Source organism: Muntiacus reevesi, chromosome 1 (assembly GCF_963930625.1).
Source record: "Muntiacus reevesi chromosome 1, mMunRee1.1, whole genome shotgun sequence".
Classification (NCBI taxonomy): Eukaryota; Metazoa; Chordata; class Mammalia; order Artiodactyla; family Cervidae; genus Muntiacus; species Muntiacus reevesi.
Window position 1 is genome coordinate 194232476 of NC_089249.1, and position 23749 is coordinate 194256224.

General features: G+C 53.3%; 2 protein-coding genes across 5 annotated transcripts in view; both read left to right on the forward strand.

The window, feature by feature from the left end:
• Positions 1–1106: 1106 nt before the first annotated feature.
• Positions 1107–13573, forward strand: C1H19orf38 (chromosome 1 C19orf38 homolog). Of its 2 annotated transcripts, none has more exons than XM_065932743.1 (8): positions 1107–1961; positions 3254–3354; positions 4619–4927; positions 7170–7262; positions 8053–8080; positions 8798–8835; positions 10036–10070; positions 12985–13573. In XM_065932743.1, exons 2-8 carry the CDS (start codon positions 3324–3326, stop codon positions 13120–13122), a joined length of 672 nt encoding a protein of 223 aa, XP_065788815.1. In that variant the 5' UTR covers positions 1107–1961; positions 3254–3323; the 3' UTR covers positions 13123–13573. The 2 variants fall into 2 exon arrangements, with proteins under 2 accessions (XP_065788815.1, XP_065788805.1); XM_065932733.1 differs by having other exon boundaries at positions 10036–10069; positions 12978–13573.
• Positions 13574–14733: 1160 nt separating this feature from the next.
• Positions 14734–23749, forward strand: part of CARM1 (coactivator associated arginine methyltransferase 1) — a 42071-nt gene continuing 33055 nt past the window's right edge. For all 3 annotated transcript variants that reach the window (XM_065917788.1, XM_065917789.1, XM_065917790.1), the window contains exon 1: positions 14734–15029. In XM_065917788.1, coding sequence (XP_065773860.1) covers positions 14810–15029 — 220 coding nt within the window. In that variant the 5' untranslated portion in view covers positions 14734–14809. The remainder of the gene's footprint in view (positions 15030–23749) is intronic.

Genomic DNA, 23749 nt, shown 5'->3' on the forward strand with positions numbered 1-23749 from the left:
TCTCCACACTGGATCAATGTGGCTGCCTTTTCCTCTGCTTTCCAGTTGAGTTTGGCCCTGGTAGGATATCTAAAGGATGTAGGAAAGGAAGGTCTAGGTATCTATTCCCTGGCTCCTATCTCTTTAGTCTGCATCTTTCGACAAAAGCCTGTAACTCTAACTCTCTCCAAGTTCCAGGACCACTCCCCCTCCAGCAACTTCAGGCCTGGCTGCTAACAGTGACCGTAGGAAGTCACCGTCCCTCATTGCTCCCCTTTCACCCTGCTCATGACTCCTCAGCTCTGTCTCTTAAGGGCATGATCTGTGTGACAGCTGACCAATACAGGTATGTGTATCTATGTTACTGAATTAAAAATTCCAGGTTATAGATCCCTGCATCACATTAGATGCTCCCAGGATGAAGTCTTTACTTACATCCAAGACCCTGTCCCCCTCTACCTACAATGCCCTCCTTCCATCTCCTTCTCAGGCTTTCAGAATCAGATGTCACCTCCTCCCAGAAACCTTCCTTGAACTTCTTGAAGCTGAGTGAAGAACCTTCCTCAGCGACAAACTCTTAACATAGCACTTTGCCAACCGGACTGTCACTGTCTGCTTGTCTGACTCACTGAACTCTGGGCTCCCAAGTGCAGGAGCTGTTTCATGGCATCCCTGGTACCCAGCACCGTTCTAAGCCCTGGTGGCATAAATAAACCAAGTATCTCTCCCAACTCTTGTCTCATACACACCCAGAAAAAGCCACAAAAATAGACTGAGGGAATGTGTTTTGGCTTTCAAGTTAGACAAGCCCAAAATATTTATTGTTCACTGTGTGCCAAGCACTGATGTAGGCAATGGGAAACTGCAAGAGATACCCCAGGCTCCGTCTCTGTACTCTGGAGGAAGATATCTGGATGAATCCAGTAAATTCAAGCATGTTCTATGAATCATGCTGACCTAATCTAATTGATATTTACAGAATATTACACCAAGCAACGGAGAAGGCAATGGCAACCCACTCCAGTACTCTTGTCTGGAAAGTCCCATGGACGGAGGAGCCTGGTAGGCTGCAGTCCATGGGGTCGTGAAGAGTCAGACACGACTGAGCGACTTCACTTTCAGTTTTCACTTTCATGCATTGGAGAAGGAAATGGCAACCCACTCCAGTGTTCTTGCCTGGAGAATCCCATGGACGGCGGAGCCTGGTGGGCTGCCGTCTATTGGGTCACACAGAGTCGGACATGACTGAAGCGACTCAGAAGCAGCACTAGCAGCACACAAAGCAACTGCAAAGTGCATTTTCATTTTTTGTGCACATTGTATGTAGACATATACTGGGCCACTGAAAAAAGTATCGGACTTCCCTGGTGGTACAGTGGATAAGAATATACCTGTCAATGCAGGGGACACCAGTTCAACCCCTGGCCTGGGAAGATTCCACATGCCTCAGAGCAACTAAGCCCATGTGCCGCAACTACTGAGCCCACCCACCTAGATCCCATGCTCTGCAACAAGAGAAGCCACCACAGTGAGAAGCCCTCGCACTGCAACCAAGAGTAGCCCCGCGATCGCCACAACTAGAGGAAGCTGGCAAGCAGCAAAACTCAGCACAACCAAAAATAAATGAAGTGCCAGTTAAACATATGGTAACTGGAAGAAAGAACAAAATAAAGATAAGACCATGAAGCAATGAAATAGAAAATTGAAAATAGAGAAAAACAACAAAGTCAAAAGTTGGTACTTGGATAAAGATTAAGAAAACTGAATAACCCCCAGCAAGACTAATCAAGAAAAAAAAGAGAGAGAAAGCACAAATTACTATTATTAGGGATGAAAGAGGAGACACCACTACAAACCCTACAGACAATAAAAAGCAAACAAGGAAATATGAACTGGCTCATAGCAATGAGTTTGATAATGTAGATGAAATGGACAAACATGAAAATACACGCATGCTAGTTGCAATCAAAGAAAATTACAAGGTACTATCCTGGAATTCAGAAAAGGGATTTTTCTAAGTTCAGAGGGATGTGGAAAGATTTCCTAAAAAAATTAGAATTTAAACAGAGACATGAACTTCCCTGGTGGTCCAGTGGTTAAGAAACTGCCTGCCAATAGAAGGGGCATGGGTTCAATCCCTGGTCCAGGAAGATCCCACATGCCATGGAGCAATTAAGCCCATGCACCACAACTACTGAAACCTGAATCCCCTAGAACCCGTGCTCCACAACAAGAGAAACCCCCATAGGAAGAAGCTTGCACAACAGAACTAGAGAGTAGCTCTCACTCACTGCAACTAGAGAAAGCCTGTACAACAACAAAGGCCCAGTACAGCCAAAAAGTAAAAATAAAAAAAACACCCTAAGACCTGAAGGAGAAGTGGGCTTTGACCAGGTCAATAGAATTGTGTTCCATGCAGGGATGATGGCATACATGCAAAGGTCCTGAGGTTGAAATCAGCTTTGTGTATCCAAAGAAAAAAACCCACTCTAATGATCCTTTTTAATGTTGGCAACTACACACTTGCATCCTTCCTGGGTGTAAACCACCAGGTGGGCCTGGTAGACTTGACCAGAAATGTTTAGAGACCAAGGTGGGTAAGACAGACCTTTGGAAATTTCCTGGCTATCAACAGGAGGCAATTTATGCTGCAAACGATGTCATTTCCTCCATTCTGGAGCTGATGTTGCCTTTCACCTGACTGGCGAAGCTCCTGAGACACAGGAGGTTGTGTGGCCTCATCCTATGAACACTCACACCCCACGAACCAATATACTTTGTCCCACAAATTCTTCGGAGCTAGTGTCCGCTACTCAGCCCCATTCTTCCAGGCGGCAAGCAGAGGACTTGCTAGGAAGTCCAGGAAGGACTGTGCCTTGCTTGTGGTCACAGAGGCCAAGCCCTAATCATCATGCCCTACCAACTTCCACCACACACGTTTCAAATTTTTGGCACATGTTGGGCCACCTTTTGTGACTTGGGGCTGGGTTTCCCATATGACCCACGCTCCCTGTGCCCACGTTCCTCATGCCCAGTTAGGGAAAAATAAACACACACACACACTGGACCATCTCATCCACCTTTTCCTCCCGTCTGCCGAACCTGGGCCCCCAAGGAGCAGTGAGGTGCCAGGCTCTGATGTGTGTCTGTGGAAGGGGTGGGGAGGGGAGAGTCCCTTTCGGTGCCCACTGCGTGTGTGTGCAATTTCCTGCCAGTGAGGAAACACTCAGCTCAAATCAGCCCTGGTTCTCCTTTCCCTGCTCTGGCCTCACAGGAGGAGCTGGCAGCGAGCCGTGGGCCACCCGAGCCTCCGCCAGATTTCCTGACCAAACGCGGGAGGAGAGATGCCCTGGATTTTCCTGCTGCTTGCAGCTGGTGAGCTGATGTCCCTGTGCCACCCCTCGCCCTGTTCCGCTCCCTCCATCCACCACCTTGTCTCTGCTAGGGGGCGGCGGGGAAGGGTGTGTGCACACACACCAGGAGCTGGAGAGGCTGAGCCCTGTCAGATTTGCCCCAGAGCCTTGGAAAGAGCCCCGGAGCATGGACGTCTTTTGTGGGGTCTCAGTACCCCCACATCACAGGTATTAGAAATGCCACTGTCTCCCACTGGAGACAGCAGTGCCCACACCCCATGACTCAGCCCTGCTTGGCCTCTGTAGGTTTCTACCTCCAGGACTGGGGCAGCAGGAGGATCTACTGGTGGGTCGGAGAGGGTGGGAGGGAAGCTGGATAAGGAAAGGCTTGTGTCGACCTCACCTGAGCCAGACGCTCCACGCGGGAACCTGGGGTAGCCGGGGAGACACTGGTCCCTCCTGCAGGAAGCCGTGCCCTGAAATCGTATCCCTCATCACAGCCTGGGAAATGAGATAGAATCACTCTCCCCTCGATCACCCCCACCTCCTGCCACCTGGACTCCTTGAGCACCCCACACCCCTTCCAGCCTCCAGCCTTTGCCTGAGATGCCTAGAATGCTCGCTCCCAGCTTTTCCGTGCTGTATCTTCAGGGAAGCCCTCTCTGGCTACCCCATCACCCTCATCTCCTTGAGAATGTCAGCTCCCGAGGGCGGGCATGTCTTGTCTGTTCATCTGTCTATCTCATCCACTGCTCTGTCCCCAGAGCCTAAACAGGGCCTGGCATGTGGTCAGTGCTGTTGATAGAAGTAATACGAGTGTAACTGTGATGCTGTGTAACATCCACGGCTATTATGATAAAATGACTCCAACAACATGACCTCTCACCACGTGCTGGGCACTTGATCCTCTCAACATAGCAGTAGGGTAGGGACAACTAGGGGCTTCCCAGGTGGCGCTAGTGGTAAAGAACCTGCCTGCCAATGCAGGAGACACAGGTTCGATCCCTGGGTCAGGAAGATCCCCTTGAGCAGGGCATGGCAACCCACCCCAGTATTCTTGCCTAGAGAATTCCATTGAGAGAGAAGTCTGGCAGGCTACGGTCCATAGGGTCACAAAGAGTCAGACATGACTGAAGTGTCAGTGTGCACACAGAAGGACAATTAGCCTCCACTTGTACATAAAAACCAAGGCCCAGAGAGGGTGAGCCATTTGCCCAAGGCTACACAGCCAGGCTGGCCTCTGCTCTAACCACCCACCCGCCTAACCCCCCCATCTTGCTTCGCAGGCTCCTTGGCTATCCCGGCGCCATCCATCATGCTGGTGCCCCCACACCCCAGCAGTCAAGAGGACCCCATCCACATCTTGTGCATGGCCCCCAGGGGTTTCCCAGGGGCGAATTTCACACTGTACCAAGGTGGAGAGGTGGTGGAGCTCCTGAAAGCCCCCAAGGACCAGCTCAGGGTCATCTTTAACCTGAGCGGTGGCAGCAGGGAGGCTCGAGGGGGACCGTTCTGCTGCCAGTATAGTGTGCTTGGCGAGAACAGGCAACCCCAGCTGTCGAACCTCAGCGAGCCTGTGCACGTCTCCTTCCCAGGTAAGTCCCCCCATCGGCCCTCACTGCCCAGGCTCCATCTTCTCATGGCCAAGGCTTTGTAGGCACTTTTCTCTCCACCTGGGAGTCATCACTTCTTGCCAGGACTTTCTTTTCCTTGTTTAATCCTCAGTCACCACATGCCATGGAGAAGGCAATGGCAACCCACTCCAGTACTCTTGCTTGGAAAATCCTGTGGATGAAGGAGCCTGGTAGGCTACAGTTCACAGGGTCGCAAAGAGTCGGACACGACTGAGCGACTTCACTTTCACTTTCACCATATGCAATGGGTACAGTCATTCTTCTCATTTTCCAGATAAGGAAACTGAGGCCCAAGAGCTGAAGAGGCTGGCCTGGGTCACTCAGCCAGCAGGCAGCAGAGCTGGAGTTCCACTGGCCTCTGAAGTCCAGACGTTAAACCTCTACCCTCAGCTGCACCTTTCCTTACTGGCCACAATATTTATGAGTACTTGCTATGCACCAGGCACTGTCCTTGGCATTGCAGGCTCAGCAGTGGATGAAAGAAAAGTCCCTGCCCTCTCACACATTATGAGGGGGTGGCATTGGACATCAGATGATAAATAAGGAGTTTTGTAAATATTCAGTCAGCTAGTGGGGGACAAGGGAAGTGACAGGGATGAAATACAGCCTGGTGAATGGCATTTTTTTGTGTGTGTGTGTGCCACATGGCTTGCAGGATCTTAATTCCCCAACCAGATAGGGAACCCAGACCCTAGCAGTGAAAGTGCTAGAGTCCTAACCACTGGACCACCAGGGAATTCCCAAGGGTGTCACTTTAAATAGAGAGGAGAGTGATCAGGGAAGTCTGTCTAAGGAGGTGATGTTTGAGCCTGAAGGATGAGGAGCCAGCCACATGGCTGTCTGGGGCAGGAGGGAGCTGGCTGTGCAAAGGCCCTGAGGCTGGAACGTGCCTGGTGTGTTTGAGGGACGTGGAGGCACCCCATATGGCTGAAGCATAGCAAGCAAGGGGAAGGTGGGGAGCAGATGAGGGCAGGGGGAGGCAAGGAGGATCATGCAGGGCCTTGTGGCTGCAGCAAGGACTCGGGCTTTTTGTCTGAGTGCGACTGAAGCCCTGGGAGTGAAGATGTCTTCCTCTGGTCTTTCCAGGAGTGGGGGCTGGGACTGGTCTTTGGATCAAGAAGCAGGAGGGAGGGAGGGAGGGAGGAGCCTCGGGGTAGACTCCCTGTGTCACCAACATCAGAACTTTCCTGCTGTGAAGAGAAGGTTGTAGCCAGCAGAGGCCCACTGGCTGTGATGACAGAATACTCTCTGTGTCCTTCCCTGGCCTCAAGTTCCACTATCAAAGGCCCCCTTCTCTCACCTTGGACCTGTGGTCTCCGAGTAGGGTGGTAACAGCGCTCCTGCCCCAGATTAAAGAATGAACAAGGGCTAACACGGAGAACACCCAAGTGAGCACCTCTCCTCCCCTCCTGGCTAGTTCCTGACCTCCACTGGGGTCCAGGCATCTCCTCCTGGCTCCCCTGAGAGATTCCTTGCCTCTCTCCAGGGAGGGGCAGCCAGATCTCTTGCAGAGACATAAACTCTGGAGCCAGGGCTTCATGCTTCTGTGGCTACCTCTGTGTGGGCCTCAGAGTCCACCATGTGGCTGGGGATGGATGTCGTCTGACCCCGTTCCCCAGCCAGCAAGACTCTTCAGACCACAAGTAACTGAAAACTGGACTCAAATTGGCTTCAGCAACAAAAGGGGATTTGTTGGTTTACTGAACTGAAATTTGTTCATGGCACTGATTTCTGGCATGGCTGGATCCATGTTCTCAACGATGTCAGGAATTACGTGCCACTTCTCAGCTCTGCTTTCTTCTGTGTCTTATTCTTAGGCAGGCCCTCCCTCTCATGATGTCATAATTGTATACCTTGGAGCTCCAGATGTATATCCTACCAGCTTTGCAATGCTGGCCAGAGGAGTAAGCCTCTTTCCAGAAATCTAGCCAAAGTCCAGAAATTAGTTTCATTGGCTCACCTTGGGCAATGTGCCACTCCCTGAACCAATTAGGTTAGCCAGGGGTAGGGAATATGCTAATTGGCCAGACAGTATTGCTAGATCCCCAAGGTCTAGCTGTACCTAAACCAAATGTTTCTGGGGCATAGGGGGAGGGCTGGCTCTCTAAAGGTAGCCCGGGTGTATGCCAGGAGCCCCACTTTCTCCCTGCACCCCCACAATTCCATGGCCTACCCAACCTCTCTTTTCCCCATCTTCCTCTAGTGCCCGCCTGGATCCTGGCACTGTCCTTGAGCCTGGCTGGAGCCGCTCTCCTCCTCGCTGGACTGGTGACTATTGCCCTGATCATCAGGAAAGGTAACAGCAGGCAGAGAAAGCGTGGCTCACCAGAACTTGCAAATGCACTAAAATGCACTCCAACTCACACCCATTTTTAGGAGCACAGAGGCACACAACTGGGAGTTCTTACTCCAAAAATTTAGCAGTGAAGAACCTTTCAGAATTTCGATGATGGTGGTGGGCAGGGGAAATTCATATATATATATATGGTAAAATATACATGATGTAAAATTTGCCATTTAACTCTTTTTTTAAATTTATTTTTTATTATTTATTTTTTAAGATTTTTGGCCATCCCGTGGGGCTCGTGGGATCTTAGCTCCCCAACCAGGGGTGAAACCTGAGCACCTGGCAATGAAAGTGAACTGCTGGGGAATTCCTTTTTTAAAATTTTTTTAGTTTTTAATTTTTAACCTCTACTGCTCTACAACCATCACCACCATCCATCTCTTCATCTTCCTAAACTGTAACTGTCCCCATTAAATACTGAACCCCGTTACCCCTCCCCCAGCCTCTGGCACCCACTGAAATCAGTATTTTATTTTATTTTATATATATTTTTGAAATCAGTATTTTAAAAGATTTTATTTTTTTACATTTTTGTACCTTGCTTGAAGGTTTTACCAACATATATCACTCATGTAATTGGGAGGGAAAAGTGTCTTCAGTAGCTCCCCTGTTGAGAGGGAAATTTGCCAGGGGAGAAAGCAAGGCTGGGTGGCAAATGTACAAGATGCCTTGTTGGTTTCTTCGCTTTTTGCAACCAGGACCAAAATCTAACAAATGCTTTTTGTTTGTTTGTTCTCAGTTAAAGTAAAAAACTTGCAGAAGAGACGGTGAGAACATCCCTGGAGACCCTCAGAGGGTAGTTTTTTGGGGAAAAATTTCAGTCCCAAGGCAGGAGTTACTGATTGGCCTTGAAGAGCTGGCCGGGTTCTGGGGCAGAAGGGAACTTCCAGGGCTCCATCTCAAACAGCGCCCTCTGGTGGATGGGCGAGTTAATAAAAACAGGTGCTATTTAGGAAGCGCTTCCGGTGTGCTCTGCGCTGTGTGCTGGGGGACTCTGCACTTTGAGTTCACATTGTCCTCGCATCAGCCCTGAAAGTAGGCTCTATGAATGACCCCTTTTAACAGATTAGGAGACGGAGCCTTCCTTGCATTCCTTTATCGCCAGTTGCCAAAGTTTGTTGAGTAATCATTCTAGAAATCCATAGTGAGGAAGAGGCAAGTGGGTGTCCCCTGGCGTTGTGCAGCCCCCAATGTGTAGCCTGTAGACAGTGGCCCTGGTTCTTGGGTGTCAGAATCTATCCGCTGGCCCCAGCCTCGGTTTCTTCCCTCGGAGAGAGGGGTGAACACCTTGCTGCCTGGTGGCAGAGTAGCCCCAGTGATCAAATCCTGACTTCACCTGGCTGTGGGGCTCCTGCAAGAGAATTTCCATCTGAGGGGTTTCGGCGGGGCGGGAGGAGGTGGGTGGGGAGGAAGGATCAAATTTGGGGCCAGGGCTACCCGGAAGGAGCCTCCATGTCATCACTTTCTCCCAAATCCCTCTGCAGAGAGCGAGAGTCCTGCTGGGTTAACATCGCCACCACAGGTGTGTGCTTCCCTGATGCTGTCCCTCGCCCGGGCAGAGTCACTGCCTCAAAAGGCCATCGGGCCTCTCTACTCACTGCTTCTACAGCTGTTCACTTCCCTTAGAACCCAGAACACACACTCCTCCTCTTTCCCTTCCTCCTCCCCACCATGTCCCTCCCAGTCTTCACCTCTCTCTCTTTTCTTTTTGGTGCAAACAGCTTTCCCCCGCTCTGCCTAGGCCCCCTGTGTGGCCTCCATCTAAAGGTCACCTCCTCTAGGAAGCCTTCCCTGACTCCCTAGGCAGGATCTATTCTTTCTATTTACATTCCCCTAGCACCCTGTCATTCTTCTTAGCCCTCAGTAGACACACAACTAAGTAATCATTGGATGCTTGGGTGTATGATACGTACCTCCAGTACTGGACCATCAGCTCCAAGAGGGTGGGGAGTTGAAGCTGTCTTGTCCATCACGGGCGCACCCAACTTTCCCGGTGTCTAGCACAGCACTTAATGGAGCCCCAATTGTGGTCCAGAATGTGCTGTTCTGGCGGCTTCCACCGGGGGGGCAGAGAGAGAGAGTCTGCCTGTGAGGTGGGATGCTCATGAAGGGGCCCTAAGCAGAGAAAACCCCACTCTCTGTACCTCTGTTTCCCTTGAGCATGTGCTAAATTCATTGAGCATGTGCTAAATGAGCATGTGCCTCTATGTGCTAAAGCCTGAGGGCTCCCAAGATAACCAAGACAGAGGTGATTTCTGTCCACAAGCCTATACTCCAGTGGGGAAACAGCCCATGACAAGCTGGACGCTGTCTGGGCTGGGAGGGCGGTCTCCGGAGGAAGTGGTGTTTAAATCAGAGAACTACAGGGGGGAACAGGGAGTAGCTGGGTGAAGGGCGGGCAATTAGTGGAGAGCCCAGGATAGGGGGAAATGAGAAGTATTCTGGAAAGCAGGAGTTGAGATGAGGCACCCATTTTCCGGAGAGCAGCTAGAGGTCACCTAGGGAGAGTTCTGAGCAGAAGAGGGACACAGCTCAATTTGCAACTGTTCACCCTGCAGAATGGGCTGGCGGGCGGACAAAGAGATTGCTGGGTGATGGACCTCATGCCCTTCCTCAGGGTGGATTTAGGGCCTGTGGGCTTGTGGGGAGGGCCTGGGAAATGGGGGGTGAGCAAGAAATCTGAACTGGCCCCCACCCTGGTCTTCTTCTCTTCCTGTTCCAGACATGTCCTTCGACAACTCCCTGTTTACCATCATGGTAAGTCTTCCCGTTTCTCGGATCCAGTTTTCTGCTTACTGTTCTGACCATTGGAAGATGGGGGCTACCAGCGGGGCTGGGCTGACCTGTTGTCCCTGGGCTTATAGGGCCTGGGAAAAGCCCAGAATCACTGAGCGGGGCTTGTTTTTAAACTGAGAGTTGGTTCTGGAAAATTCCAGGGGATTGGAGGTAGCCACGCTGTCCAGGGCTTTGTGGGGCAGTGGGCAAGGCCCCTGGTTGTCAGCACTGCCTTTGCACTCACAATGGTAACAAAAGATGACCTGGGGGCTTCTTTGGAGTCATGGAGCCTTATGACAGTCTGGTATAAAGAAAAGACTACTTTCATGTTCAGTTTCAGGAATTTCAGCTTAGTTGTCCCAGACATGTATTCCCTTTTCGGGGAGGAGGGTCTCAACCTTCACACCCACCCCTGCTCCTCACCTCGTGTTTAGCAGGGCATTGCTCTCCCAGATCACATAGCATCCTAGTCTATGGCTCTCCTCTGCACAGTTGCATTTTGTGGTGGCCTTGGGGTAATTATTATTCAGCAAATTAAAGATATCTGACCCAGGGACACCATGGATGAAGACGATGTCCAGCTAGGGGAATACCCTGGCGGTCCAGTGGTTAGGACCCTGCACTTCCACTGCAGGAGCCACGGGTTCTATTCCTGGTTGGGAAACAAGATCCTGCAAGCTGCAGTGTGGCCAAACACAGAAACAAAAAAATGTCCAGCTAGCTTCTCTCCATGCAGAGATGGGTACAGGTCTGGGGTGCAGTTGGTCCCACTTGAGGTGGCCTCAGGAGTCCTATTTGTATAAATGGATGCTTTGGGACCATAGTGAGGGAGCCTGGGGTGGAGTCAGTTGGCTTGGGGCACCACTGTAGGAAATAGGGGTGGGGGGAGGGCTGGATGGGTTTGACATAACCTTCCTGGGCATCTGGACAAGAACAGGATGAGACCCTTCATCCCCTGAGCTTCTTAATTCCACAGGGGGAGACAGATGATAGCACATCGGGTAGGGGGTGCCCAGGAAGCTAACACATTCATATGGGAGATCTGGGAGGTCTAAGAGATAAGTGACAAGCAGGAGATAGCTGTGGAGGATTGATCCAGGCTCAGGGCACGTTCTCCACACGGCCCAGTAGAACTGGGATGCAGAGGCGTGAGGAGTGGAGGGGGTTCCTGCGCAGAACTTTGACTTTTATCCGAAGTCAAGTGAGAGCCCTGGAAGGTTTGGAACAGAGACGTGACCCCACTCTACGTGCCCACGGGCGCCCTCTGGTGGCTGCAACGAGCACAAGCTGTGGGGGCCGTGGGCTGATAAGAACCCGGGGACCAGGCGCAGACAGCTCAGATGGTTCAGGCGCCAGACGTAGTGGGTAGTTTGGTCCAGCGTGCTGGCAGCGGAGGTGGGAGGTGCGAACAGATGCAGGTCAGATTCAGAGGATGGGAAACACTGCACTGATTTCAGAGTAGATGAGTGGGCGGAGGGAGGAGGAGGCGTGGCGGAGTCCTTGAGAGACAAGAGAGGGGCCACCGCACCCAGTGATGCTCCAGAGCAGATGGAGACTGGCCTCCATCACTGGTATACAGATGGTGAGAAGGAAGGGGCTTGGCACCGACCTGTCCAGCTCTGTGAGGTCTCAGTTCAGGGAACAAGCTGTTAAGAAAAACCTGGAGGGTAGGGCACGTTCTAAAACCTTCCCTGAGAAGCCACATTGCTCAAGGCACTAGCCTGATGATTTCTGCTTCCCTCTCCCCACTTTTAAAAGGCATTTAAAACGAAATGATGGGAAGACAGGAAAAAAAAAAAAAACAAGGAAAAAATAACTTATTTCTCAGTATCCTAGTCCTGGAGACTTTAAATATATACGTATATAGACTATGAAATACAACCAAATGAAAAAATTATCTTTAATCTATATTCATAAAGTTCTCTGCTATTTCTTAATCCCTCTGCCCACTGGCCTCCACTCTGCACACACACATGCAGGTAAATGACCATTAGGAACTTCTTGCACATACAAGCAAGTAAAGGCAAAAATAGCAAGTCTGTATCCTCACTCTTTTTAACACAAATGACAGCATGTTAACCACACTGTTATGCACTGATGGTTCTTTTCTTTAACAGTAAGTTCTAGTGATCTTTTCTAGTTTTTTTTTTATAATCACTGTAAAATATAAATGAAATTTACCATTTTAGTCATTTCTAAGTGTACAGTTCTGTGGCATTAAGTATATTCCTATTGTTGTACAACTGTTACCACCATCATTCTCAGAACTGTATCTTGGAAAACAAACCCTGTCAAGGAATTCCTTGGTGGTCCAGTGGTTAAGACTCACCATTCTACTGCAGGGGGCGCAGGTTTAATCCCTGGATGGGGAACTAAAATCCCACAAGCTGCGAGGTGCAGCCAAAATAAAACAAAACACAACAAAATTCTTTGCCTATTAAACAACCCCCCCACCTCAGACCCTGGCACTCACCATTCTGCTTTCTGTCACTTTGGTGGATTTGCCTATTCTGGATTTTTATAGAGAAATGATGCCATACAGTGTTCATCTTTATGAGTCATAGCCACCCCAGGATGAAGGGTACTGCCACTCTCTCCCATTGTACAAAAGGGGGAACTGAGACATAAAGAGGTCAATCACACCACTAGGAAGAGGTGTAGCTGGGATTTGAACCCAGGCTGTCTGGTTCCTTTTTCAGTAGACATCAAGACAGGACCGATGGCAGGGTCAGGGACCTGCATCTGTGTTTGTGTGCAGATGTGTCTGTGTGTATGTGGGGGGGCAGTGAGGTGAGACCTGATGGACTGTGGGAGTCTCAGCCTCAGAAAATGGGGCAACCCAAGATCAAGAAACCCCAAATCACTTCATTCTCTATTTTTCCCTCTACGGACAAAGAAAATGACTTCAGAAGAAGATACAGCCAACCTGGATGCTTCCTCAGGCTCCACCGAGACACCTGGGCCCCGGAAGAGGCCCACTTCCACATCATCCTCACCTGAGCCCCCTGAATTCAGCACATTCCGGGCCTGTTAGGGGAGCCCTTCTCTCTGTCTGCCGTGCCCTCTGTTCAGCCCTCCCCCTGGAGCTGGGCAGGCTCTGTAGGGCCTCCAGCTACTTGGGGGACTTCTGGCTGCTGCTTTCTCAGGGAACTGAACAGAAGAGACAAAGGAGATTCCTGCCCTTGGGACCTTCCTCGCAGAGAAGCAAGTGGGAGAGGGGGTGAAAGCATCGACCTGGAGGCTGGACGGAAAGCAGGAAGCATCTCAGGATTTCCAGCTTCTCAACCCACCAGGGGAGGAGATGCTAGGATCCCTTCTGGCCTTTAGTTGGGCTGTTATGAATCTGAGCCTCACACACCCCTCTGGTTTCCTCCTTCCCATCACACCTGACTTGGCCAACCTGACTGGGTTTTTGGAGCATAGGGTACCCTGGGTGGGGTATATTCTGTGTACCCTGCTGGCAAGCCTAAGTTATTAATTATAATGTTTTGAGCTGTTCCCAAGGTCCCTATGGAGTGTAGTCCTTCAAGCCCACGACCTCTGCTGTCTAATCACTGATTGCTGGGGGCTGGGGAGAAGTACCCCTCAAGTGCATGCAGTCAGGGTGGTGTCTGGGGAGGGCCATGGGGGTGTCGGGAGAGGCGGTCTACATGAGGCAAGGGGCCTCAAGCTCCTCTGGAAACCCTGAAAGAGAATGGGGCTCTGGAGTAGTGGATTCACTGGCCAGTCATCACTGGGGGAAGGAAGAGTGAATGAGGGGGCCAGGGGGTAAGGGGGGGTCCAACAACTTTTTGTGGGTAGAAGACAGTGAAGGGCCAAGAATGGAGGAAGAGGGCACTGGGGGAAGGGGAAAGGAGAAGGAGCCGTTGAGTGCCAGAGAGGGGTTAAAGATGGGGTTCAGAGGCCAAGTCCTGGCTCGAACTGCTCTTCATGCAGGCCTGCTGGGGGTGGGGCCACAGGCTGGGGCATGGTCCTACCTTCTGTCCCCACTCTAGCCCTTCTCAAGAAACCAGAACCTCACAAAGCAAGGCCCGGTGTCGGGGGAGCTGGACCGGTACAGGGGCGGGGCCCAACTTCGAAGAGGCCCCGCCCCTCTGCGTGCCGCTTCACAAAGCCGGGCGGGACCGGGGGCGGAGCCAAGCCTCAGGCGTCAGACCCGCCCCCGCCGTTTCCCTGGCAAGAAAGCCACCTCATACAGCGCGGCCGCCGGCGTGGGGCGGGGCCTGAGGGCGTGTCCGCAGGGCCGAGCACCGCCCCCTGGCGCGAGCTCCGGGCCCCGCCCTTCGTGGGCCTCCGCCGCCGCACGGTCTTACAAAGCGCGGCCGTTCGGGCCAAGCCGAGCTGGGGGCGGGGTCCTAAGTCTAGGGGCGTGTCCGCGCGGCCGAGCATCACCCCTGACGTAAGCTCCCACCCTGCAGTTCCTGGGCCACGGAGTCACTTCACAAAGCAGCGTCCATTCGCGCGGGGCGGGACGGGGTGAGGGGGTCCGGCCCCGCCCCCTAGCGTGCGCCCGCCCAGCGCCCAGAGCCGCCTGCAGGGGGCGCTGCGCCACGGTGGCCGGGCCGCAGCGGCGGTGGCGGCGAGGCGGCGCGTGGCCGGCAGGCGGCGCTGCCCGGCTCGGCCTCGGCCTCGGCCTGCTCGGCGGCGGCGGCGGCGGCGGCGGCGGCCTGGGCCCGGGCGCGGCGGCGGCGGCGGTGGCGGGGCCTGGAGCCGGATCTAAGATGGCAGCACCGGCGGCGGCGGCGGGGCCGGGTGTGGGCGGCGCGGGGGCGGCCGGCACGGGTGTCACGGGGCCCTGCGGGGCCGTGTCCGTGTTCCCCGGCGCCCGCCTCCTCACCATCGGCGACGCGAACGGCGAGATCCAGCGGCACGCGGAGCAGCAGGCGCTGCGCCTCGAGGTGCGCGCCGGCCCGGACGCGGCGGGCATCGCCCTCTACAGCCGTGAGTGCGGGGCCCCGGGGCCGGGCTGCGCGCGGGGGCTGCGCACGAGGCCGGCCGCGGGGGGGGGACCCTGGCCGGGAGGGACGCGGTGAGGTGCCTGGGGTTCCCAGGGTAAGGAGCCCTGGTCCGTGGGGGCCTGATGTAGGGTCTGTGGGGCCGAACCGAGGGAGCTGGGTGTGGGGGGGCCCCCGAGTGAGGGGCGTGGAGGAACGGTGTCAAGGGGCAGAAAGAGAAAAGAGGGCGTGCGTGGTGGCCAGAGGTGAGGTGCCCCGAGTACGGAGGGAAGCGGGAAGTGGGGGAGTAATGAGGGCCCTGAGATTGGGAGAGGGTGGGCAGGAAGTGGGGGGCCAAGAGTGGAAGGTAAGAATTCTGAAGAAGCCGGGGGTGTGGGGGCTGGGTGGGAGTGAAGGGGGCCTGGGTGTGGGAGAGATGGGAGTCTGGGGGCGGGTGTGGCCGCCGTGGCGGGGAGGAGGGAGGGGTGTGGACAGCCTTGGGCCATCCAGGGGACCCTCTGGACTGCTAAACGGTTGGAAAGTGGTGCCCAGTCTGGGGCGGCCTGGAGGACCCTGTTCAACTCATCTGGAGGGCCTGGCATTCCCGACCCCCAAGTGGGAAACTTCTAGATCTGGGGAGAGGGTCCCTGCGAGGGTGGTGCGAGCCGCTGGGAGTGTGCCTCGTGGAAACGTGGATGGCTGGGGCCCCTTCTTGATGCCCGGCTCCGAAGTAAGATCTAACGCTGTCTCCTCCCTCGCCACGGTTCCCCGATCTTCCTTTTTGGGGCTGTGAGAAACTGGTTACATTTTCAGAAGCTAGTTTCATTTCACTGACATTTTGGTGTGGGGGGGAGAGAGATCTCAAATGTGTTTTGCGAAGACCCCGCGTCTTTGTAGTTCATCCTTTTTCTTTCTCTTCTTACTCTTTCTTATCTCTTCTCTCTTGTTCTTATCTGTTCTCTTCTCATTCACATTTTGTTATTCTGTTACACTCAGCTTTGTCTCTCCCAGTTTCTTGCTCTGATGTTCTCCGGGTGTCACTGAGAAGGCTTTTCCTGGCGTTGGTTTGTGTGAGCTTTTTGCCACTTTGGGCACGGGGTTTTCCGAAGGGAAGTGTGTGGAGCAGTTGGTTCCCACACAGAATTCCTCACACCCAGCATCACACCTCTTTTTGCTTGGGCAGAGCTGGGTCTTCTTGGACCAGATGAGGGGAGAACAGAGTATGCCAGATGGGTATCGGCGCTCAGGACAGACACGTAAGCTCTGACGGGCCCCCCAGATCATAAGCACTGCCATTCATTCTACATACATGAATGGGCACAGCACCAAGTAAGGCATCATTTCTCAAACTAGGGTCTCAGGGCTGATCCTCAAAGGAGTTCCAGGGGAGTTGGTTTTTCTTTGGTAAATCAACTTCCTTTGATTTTAGGACAGGGTTAGATGTATAGAATTTATAGAATCACTAGGAAGATTGTACAGAACGTTCTCATATACTCTCTTCACATCTATCTCCAGGAGAGGTTTTATTATTTAAATTTTTTAATGTGGTTTTTAATTTATTTTTGGCTGTGCTAGGTCTTCGTTGCTGCGGGGGCTTTTTCTCTAGTAGTGGTGAGCGGGGGCTGTTCTCTAGTTGCGGTGCTCGACTGGTTGCAGGGCATGTGCTCTCGAGCACCTGGGCTTCAGCAGTTGCAGCACATGGGCTCAATAGTTGTGGCTCCCTAGTGCTCAGAGCACAGGCTCGGTAGTTGTGATGCAGGGGCTTAGCTTCAAGGCATGTGGGATCTTCCCGAACCAGGGATCAAACCCATGTCTCCTGAGTTGGCAGGCAGATTCTTTATCACTGAGCCAGCCACTAGGAAAGCCCCTCCAGGAGAGTTTTTACTTTCCTGTTTTTGTTTTGTGGACACACTTGGAATTGTTACCAGTTATAATAAGGGAACACTTCTGTTTGGGGAGGTCATTCATAACTGAAGTGATCATCAAGAGGAGAAAGTCTGCATTTCTCACACTGAGAGTCTCAGTCTGGAGCGACAAAGTCTCAGGGATCTGAGATAATTCCTGTCCCCTTTATGCTCAAGTCACCCTGGCATGGAGTTGAGAGCATGGTCTCTGGTCTTGGCTGAGCCTGGTTGTATTGGTTTCCCAGGGCTCCTGTAACAAACGGAGTGGCTTAAACCAACAGGAATGTATTGTCTCATAGCTCATGGGCAGAAGTCCAAAGGCAAGGTGTTGGCTGGGCCACACGCGCTCTAGAGGAGAATCCTTTCTTGCCTCTTCCAGTGTCCAGTGGCTCCAGGCATTGCTTGGCTGGAGGCCACAGAAATCCAGTCTCTGCCTCCATCTCCACATGGCTGCTCCCCTGTGTCTCTGTCTTTCCCTCTAAGGTTACCTGTCACTGGATTTAGGGGCTTCCCAGGTGTCTCAGTGATAAAGAACTCATCTGCCAATGCAGGAGACACAGGAGATGCCAGTTCAGTCTGTGGGTTGGGAAGATCCCCTGGAGAAGGAAATGGCAACCCACTCCGGTATTCTTGCCTGAAAAATCCCATAAACTGAGGAGCCTGGCGGGCTACAGTCCATGGGGTGGCAAAGAGTCGGACATGACTGAGCGACTGAACACGCACACATGAATCTGGAATCTAAATCCAGGATGATCTTCATTCAGTCAGTCATGGGCGCTAAGTCATGTCTGACTCTTGCGACCCCATGGACTGTAGCCTGCTAGGCTCCTCTGTCCGTGGGATTCTCCAGGCAGGAGTACTGGGGTGGGTTGCCATTTCCTCCTCCATGGGGTCTTTCACCCAGGGATCGGACCCACATCTCCTGCATTGGTAGGTGGGGACTTTACCACTGAGCTACCTGGGAAGGCCAGGATGATCTTAGATCCTTAATTATGTCTGTAAGGATCCCTTTACCACGTGAAAGTCACATCCACAGATTCTGGGGTTTAGGGCTTGGGCATATGTTGGGGGTCATCCACTGTGTGGGCTGGACTGGTGCCCGGCAGGTAGTTGGGGGCCCCTGTGCCTCGGTCTCCTGGGTGGCAGGATAGAGGTGATACAGGACTTGGTGGCACAGCATGTTTGCTCAGGGAACGAACTCTTCTTCCTTGGAGGCAGCCTCTGCTCCTCAGCCTCTGAGGCTGATGAGGGCCTCAGAGTTGGCAGCCTCAGGGCGAGACAGTGCTGCTTCCCGGTTGCTCTGAAGTCTGCTGGGGGAGCGCAGAGTCTCCGATGGGCGAGCAGGCTGAGCCTGCTGGGCGTGGACGGCTGGCCACGGTCCCCTGGGAGAAGGCAGAGGTGGTCTTGCCTCTGGGGGGACTGGGGGCAAACCATGTTGTTGGGAGCCTCAGGCCTTCTCTGGGATGAACTTCCGTCCTTGGACTCAGCGTTTCCCAACCTGGACCCTTCTGGGACCTGGGTGCTTTGGCCAGGTGAGAAGGCTTCAGGAACCCTGTTCTGCTCACCTGTCCCTCATGAGATGGGGTCCTGTGAGCCACTGGTGGTCCCCAGATACCTGACATCCGATCGTGTGTGGGGGGTCAGGCGTGGGGCATGGGCCCAGACATCCACACGAATCTCCCTGTGCCTCACATCTGGGAGGTGAGTCTTGAGCATGAAATCCGACTGGTGTGAATCACCAGCTACTCAGCCTTGAACTCGCCATTTCACCTGTCGCGATACCTGTTTCCTTACCGATAGTGACAGGTACCCGCACACGACCTCAGTTTCCTGCACTGCAGAGAAAATAGTGTGACTGGGGGCCCAGGAATATGGGGGAAGTGGAGCAGGGAGTCTGGCCATAAAGGGTAGGTTGGTCTACAGATGTTATCGCCGGCGATGCTATTGGTGTGGAATGGTGAAGAGCTGGCTTTTCTAGTACAAAGTCCTGTATGCTGTGGGACTGCGCAGCTGCCTCCCACTCCCAGCAGATGGGAGAGGGACCCCTCCGGGGCTGCCACCTCTGCCTCAGGTGGCAGGACTGGGAGATGGGCTTCCCTGATGGCTCAGTGGTAAAGAATTCACCTGCCAATGCAGGAGACTCACAGGTTCAATCCCTGGGTCAGGAAGATCCCCTGGAGGAGGAAATGGCTACCCACTCCAGTGTTCTTGCCTGGGAAATCCCATGGACAGAGGAGCCTGGAGGGCTATAGTCCATGCGGTCGCAGAGAGTCAGACACAACTTACGACTGAACAGCAGCAGCAACAAGGACATACAGAGTACATAGAACCGTATTCCTTGATGTTTGCATCCTCCGTGTGGCAAAGAGCACAGTTGCGGAAGGCTCTGGCTCAGTCACCCTGCGGTGAATGGTGACCCTTCCCCACCCCACTCCCTTTCTCTGGCTTTGTGACATCTTAGTTCCACAACCAGGGATCGAACCCCTGCCCCCAGCAGTGAAAGCACAGAGTCCTCTAACCGCTGGACCTCCAGGGAATTCCCTCCCCACCCCTTCTTGCCACTTGATGTCACCCTGGCTCACGTCCATGGCATTGGCTAAGTGGCAGCTCCCATAACCGGACCACTTTCCCTGGGCAGAGGTGTGTCTTCCTGGGCCTTGAGGAAGTTTTGGCATGGCCCCTGGAGTTCCTGGATGCAGGCTGCCCGCCCTGCACTCTGCCCATGCCCAACTTGCCGGGAGGCGGCTCCTTGAGAAACCCATTGTGGGGTGGCAGGGGCCGTGAGCAGAACAGACTCAGTTCCTCAGCCCTGTGGCGGCCTTCCCGGAGATGACAGGACTGCTTTTTCTCTTGGTTTTCTGGCCTCTCCCAGCCCCATTGGCTAGGAAGGGACATACAGCAGGGCCGGCTCTAACAGGCTGGATTTCAGTTTGTGGGGGGACCTGCCAGGGGCGGGAAACCCCAGAGAAAACCCCTCTGTGAAAACAAGCTGTAGGTTCCAGAATCAGGAACCCTGTGACTTCCTTCAGTCACGCTCCTGGTAGCCCCCACCCCCGACAGCTGGGGGCATTTGGGGTGGTGAGATCGTGGAAAAGTTGGTCCTGTGCGCAGCCTTTAGGACATGCAGTGTCCAGCTTAGGGGCCAAAGGTAGTCGTATCAGAAGGCATTAACGTTTTCATGGTGCCTGCCAGTTGCTACTGACCACTGTCACTTATGCCGCACTTTCTGTGTGCCAGGCACGGATAGACCCCTGTGCTTTTGACTTTGGAGGCACTGGGGAAAGGATGGTAGTATAAGGCAGGGCCTGTGGGCCAGTGGCCAACTTTTTAAGCAGTCAGAGCTAAGGGAGGTTTGTACATTTTTGAAGTGTTGATTAAAAGGAGAAACCCAAGGAAAAATATTTAATGAAGACTGTAGAGTCCTGCAAAAAACCTAAGATATTTACTTACCAGTCCTTCACAGGAAAAGCTTGCAGACCCCAGGGATAAGTGAATGAAACAGGCAGGAGGAGGGGTAACTTGGGAACTCAGCCCCAACCAGGGTCGGTAGATCTTCTGCAGCTTAAGAGAAGCCAAAAAGCCCTTCTCTGTGTAGGTCTGTCTGATTGTGAAGTGTCCTGATTGATTGATCAGGACGTATAGAGTATGCTTTCTGGACCATGTGGGCCCGTGTGGGCCAGTTAGCCTGACAGGTATGGCCCTTCTGTGTGTTACCACTGGGCCTCAGAATAGTTCTGGGAGGTCAGGTATGCGCCTCCCATTCTGTTGTTGGAAAAGCAGGGGTGAAAGGGTTATCATGGCTGGCAGATAGCAGAGCTGGCTGTTGGATGCTTTGCTCCCTGCAAAGTGGTTCAGTGGAACTGGGTGGTCAGGATTCAGTTTATCCATGCATTGATGGAGACCCACAGTAGAGGTGGCTTAACCAAGATGGCAGTTCATTTCTCATGCTCTGGTCCTGGAGACCAGGGCTGGTGTGGAAGCTCTGCTCAAGGAAGTCCTCAGACCCAGGTCCTTCCAGCTAACCCTGTTCCCACATTCCCAGAGTCGAGTCTTGTCATCATGGATCAATATGGCAGCAGGAGTCCAGCTATTACACCTGGTTTCCAGATACCAGGATCAAGGAAGGGGCAAAGGGTTCCAAGAGCATTGTCAGGCATCTGTTAGGGAAGGTTCCCAAAAGCTGGCCCTGGTTCTTCTGCTTGCATCCCATTGGCTAGAATGCAGTCACATGGCCATTGCTAGCTGCAAGGGCACCTGGGAAATGTAGTCTTTAGTTAGAGGATCCCTGTTCTCAGCTCATTTCAGGGTTTCTCTTTCAGTGGGAGAAAGGGAGAACAGATACTGGGAGATAGTCATCTTGGCCATAGTAGATAGGATGTGGATGTAGCCACCATCATTGGGCAGAATACTCCTGGTTTATGGAAAGATGCTCGATGAGGTGGGAACAGCAGCCTGGTGTGAGCAGAATGAAGGGACTAAAGGATGGGTAACAAGGTTGGGCCCAGGTCACGTCTCCCAAATGACAGGGCCTTCTGTTATGTGGTCAGGAGTGCCCTGCCATTTTTCATGGGGGCCGAACATGATAAAGATGGTATTTCTGAAGACTTTTCTGGCAGCAGGTTACAGTGTAGACGGGAACAAGGAGAGAAGCTGCGGAAGCTTGCAGAGAATGCAACAGAAATGTAATCAAATAGTCTCACCTTAGTCTGCCCCTGAAGCGCATTAGAGGCCCAGAGTCCTGTTATGGTACAAAAGATGAATTCCGCCTCTAGGGCAGAGGGCAGATAGTCAAGGCCTTGACCCTTGGCCAGGGGTCATGAGTGACCTAGCTGAAGGGTTTGCTCCACTCTGTGGTTAAAATGAAAGATTCCTGATATTTTTAAAAGATCAGGTGATTTCTCGTCAAAATCTGGCTTGTACTTCTGAAAAATCAGTAGGGCTGCAACCCTGGGCCCTCACATCCCGAGGCTGAGTTGGATGGCAGTGCTGCCTTCAGAAGGGGCCTGTGCCCCACGTGGCCAGAGCGCCTTCCCTGCTGGTGGCCACCCCGTCACAGGCCCGCACCAGTAACCATTTGCCTTCCCACTTGTAGTGTATTGTATCTTTTGGGTGTCCATCAGGTGTGGGAAGATGTCTCTTAGCCTTAGCCCTCGCCCTTCCTCAGCCCCCCACCCCTCCCTCTAGACGCTGTTATCCCAGTTCAAGCTGACCTGGCTTCTAGTCCCAGGTCCCACCCGCTGACTCCCCTGCAGGCCCCTCCCCTCCCTCACCTCTACCTGCACCTGTGTAGGCCCACAGGCCCTTGTTGGCAATTTGGAAATATAAGGTCCAAAAACCTGACCTCCTGCTCATCTGGCAGCAAGAGCTAACCTGACCCAAACTCGGGCAAAACCCCAGCCCTGAGTTGCCACTTGGGGCTTTTTTAATCTCTGGGTATCCAGTAGAGAATGACCGTTCTCACTTAGGGCTTCCCAGGGGCACAGTAGTAAAGAATCTGCCTGCCAAGCAGGAGACACAGGTTTGCTCACCAGGTAGGGAAGCTCCCCTGGAGGAGGAAATGGCAACCCACTCCAGTATTCTTGCCTGGGAAGTCCCATGGACAGAGGAGCCTGGCAGGCTGCAGTCCATGGGGTTGCAAAGAGTCAAGCGCGACTGAGCGCTGCACCTTCCCACGTTTGGCTGCAAAACGGTGCTTGGTTACAGATGTTGCCTGTACTCTGCTAGGGATAATTCATACTATCTGTACCTTGTTACCTTTTTTCAAATGTGAGGAGTTTGTAATTTGAAACTCACTGGACCCCATGTGTTTCAGGCAGGGTCTAAGGGCCTGGCGCGGCACATCCGTTGGGGTGGTTGGGCCCATACGTGAGATCATGGGTGGAAAGTGGTCCACACCATGAGCAGCACCTGGCGAGCAAGCACAGGCCTTAGGTGTGGGGGTCTGGATGAGGTGGGTGTGCAGGGCCTTTTGGCACAAGGAGGAGTGTGGTGTGAACTTCAGATTCTGCGGTGCATTCTGAACTGGTTAGATCTAGCAGAAGGAGGGAGGCAAGATAACTGGGCGGCAGGCGAGGCTTCTTTGCAGGGGAGCCTGGGGAGACAGGCACCACCTGAGGAGGTGGTGAGTTTGCCAGGATGTCAGGAGAAATACCCATCCCAGATGGGGGAGCGGGAGGGCTAGACTTGGGCCAGACTTGGCTGCTCCTGTGGAGAGTGGAGGCTGGCAGGGGCTTCAGGTAGCTCAGAGTGGAGACTCTTAACCTGAAATCCTTGGATGGTCCTGCTGGGTCGGTGGGTGTCCCATGATCTTACAACCCTTTGAAGTTGCTTGTGGTTTGCATAAGGGTACATGGACTAGAGTCGCTGGCTAGGACCTCGGAGGAGCCTCCTAGATTCTAGAAAAGGGGTGACAGCACCTCTCTGGAGGGGACACTTGTAAAGCGCTTATTAGTTTCGTGTACTTCCGGTGAACTGGGGCCATGGTGCGGCTCTTGGTTCTCTGCACTTCTTTCGAGGGAGAGGCTACCTTGCTTTTGATCCCCCTCAGAGGGATCTATGACCCAAGAAAGGCTGGTGGCCACTGAGGACAGCAGCAGATTGCTGAGTGAAGTAATCAGTGGGGGCCACGTGTATCTGTGTCCTCTCCAGGAGAATGACTGTGAATGGCTGGAGTGCCAAGGGCAGATGACTGGATTTCTGAGCAGGAGGGCAGCCCACTTTGGGTGCTGGAGCTGGGGAGGGGACCCAGCAGTTGGCAAGTCTGGGGAGGGCCTGGTAGTGGAGGCTGCGGGGGAGGGACCTTATCCGGGATGGCAGGGCCCAC

Bases quoted from the DNA above. Each gene is read 5' to 3' on its own strand.
- C1H19orf38 (XM_065932733.1), top strand. From the start codon at position 3,324: ATGCCCTGGATTTTCCTGCTGCTTGCAGCTG. The intron at 7,263-8,052 runs GTAACAGCAGGC...GTTTGTTCTCAG, and splicing joins TGCCCTGATCATCAGGAAAG to TTAAAGTAAAAAACTTGCAG. The intron at 8,836-10,035 runs GTGTGTGCTTCC...TTCCTGTTCCAG, and splicing joins GGTTAACATCGCCACCACAG to ACATGTCCTTCGACAACTCC.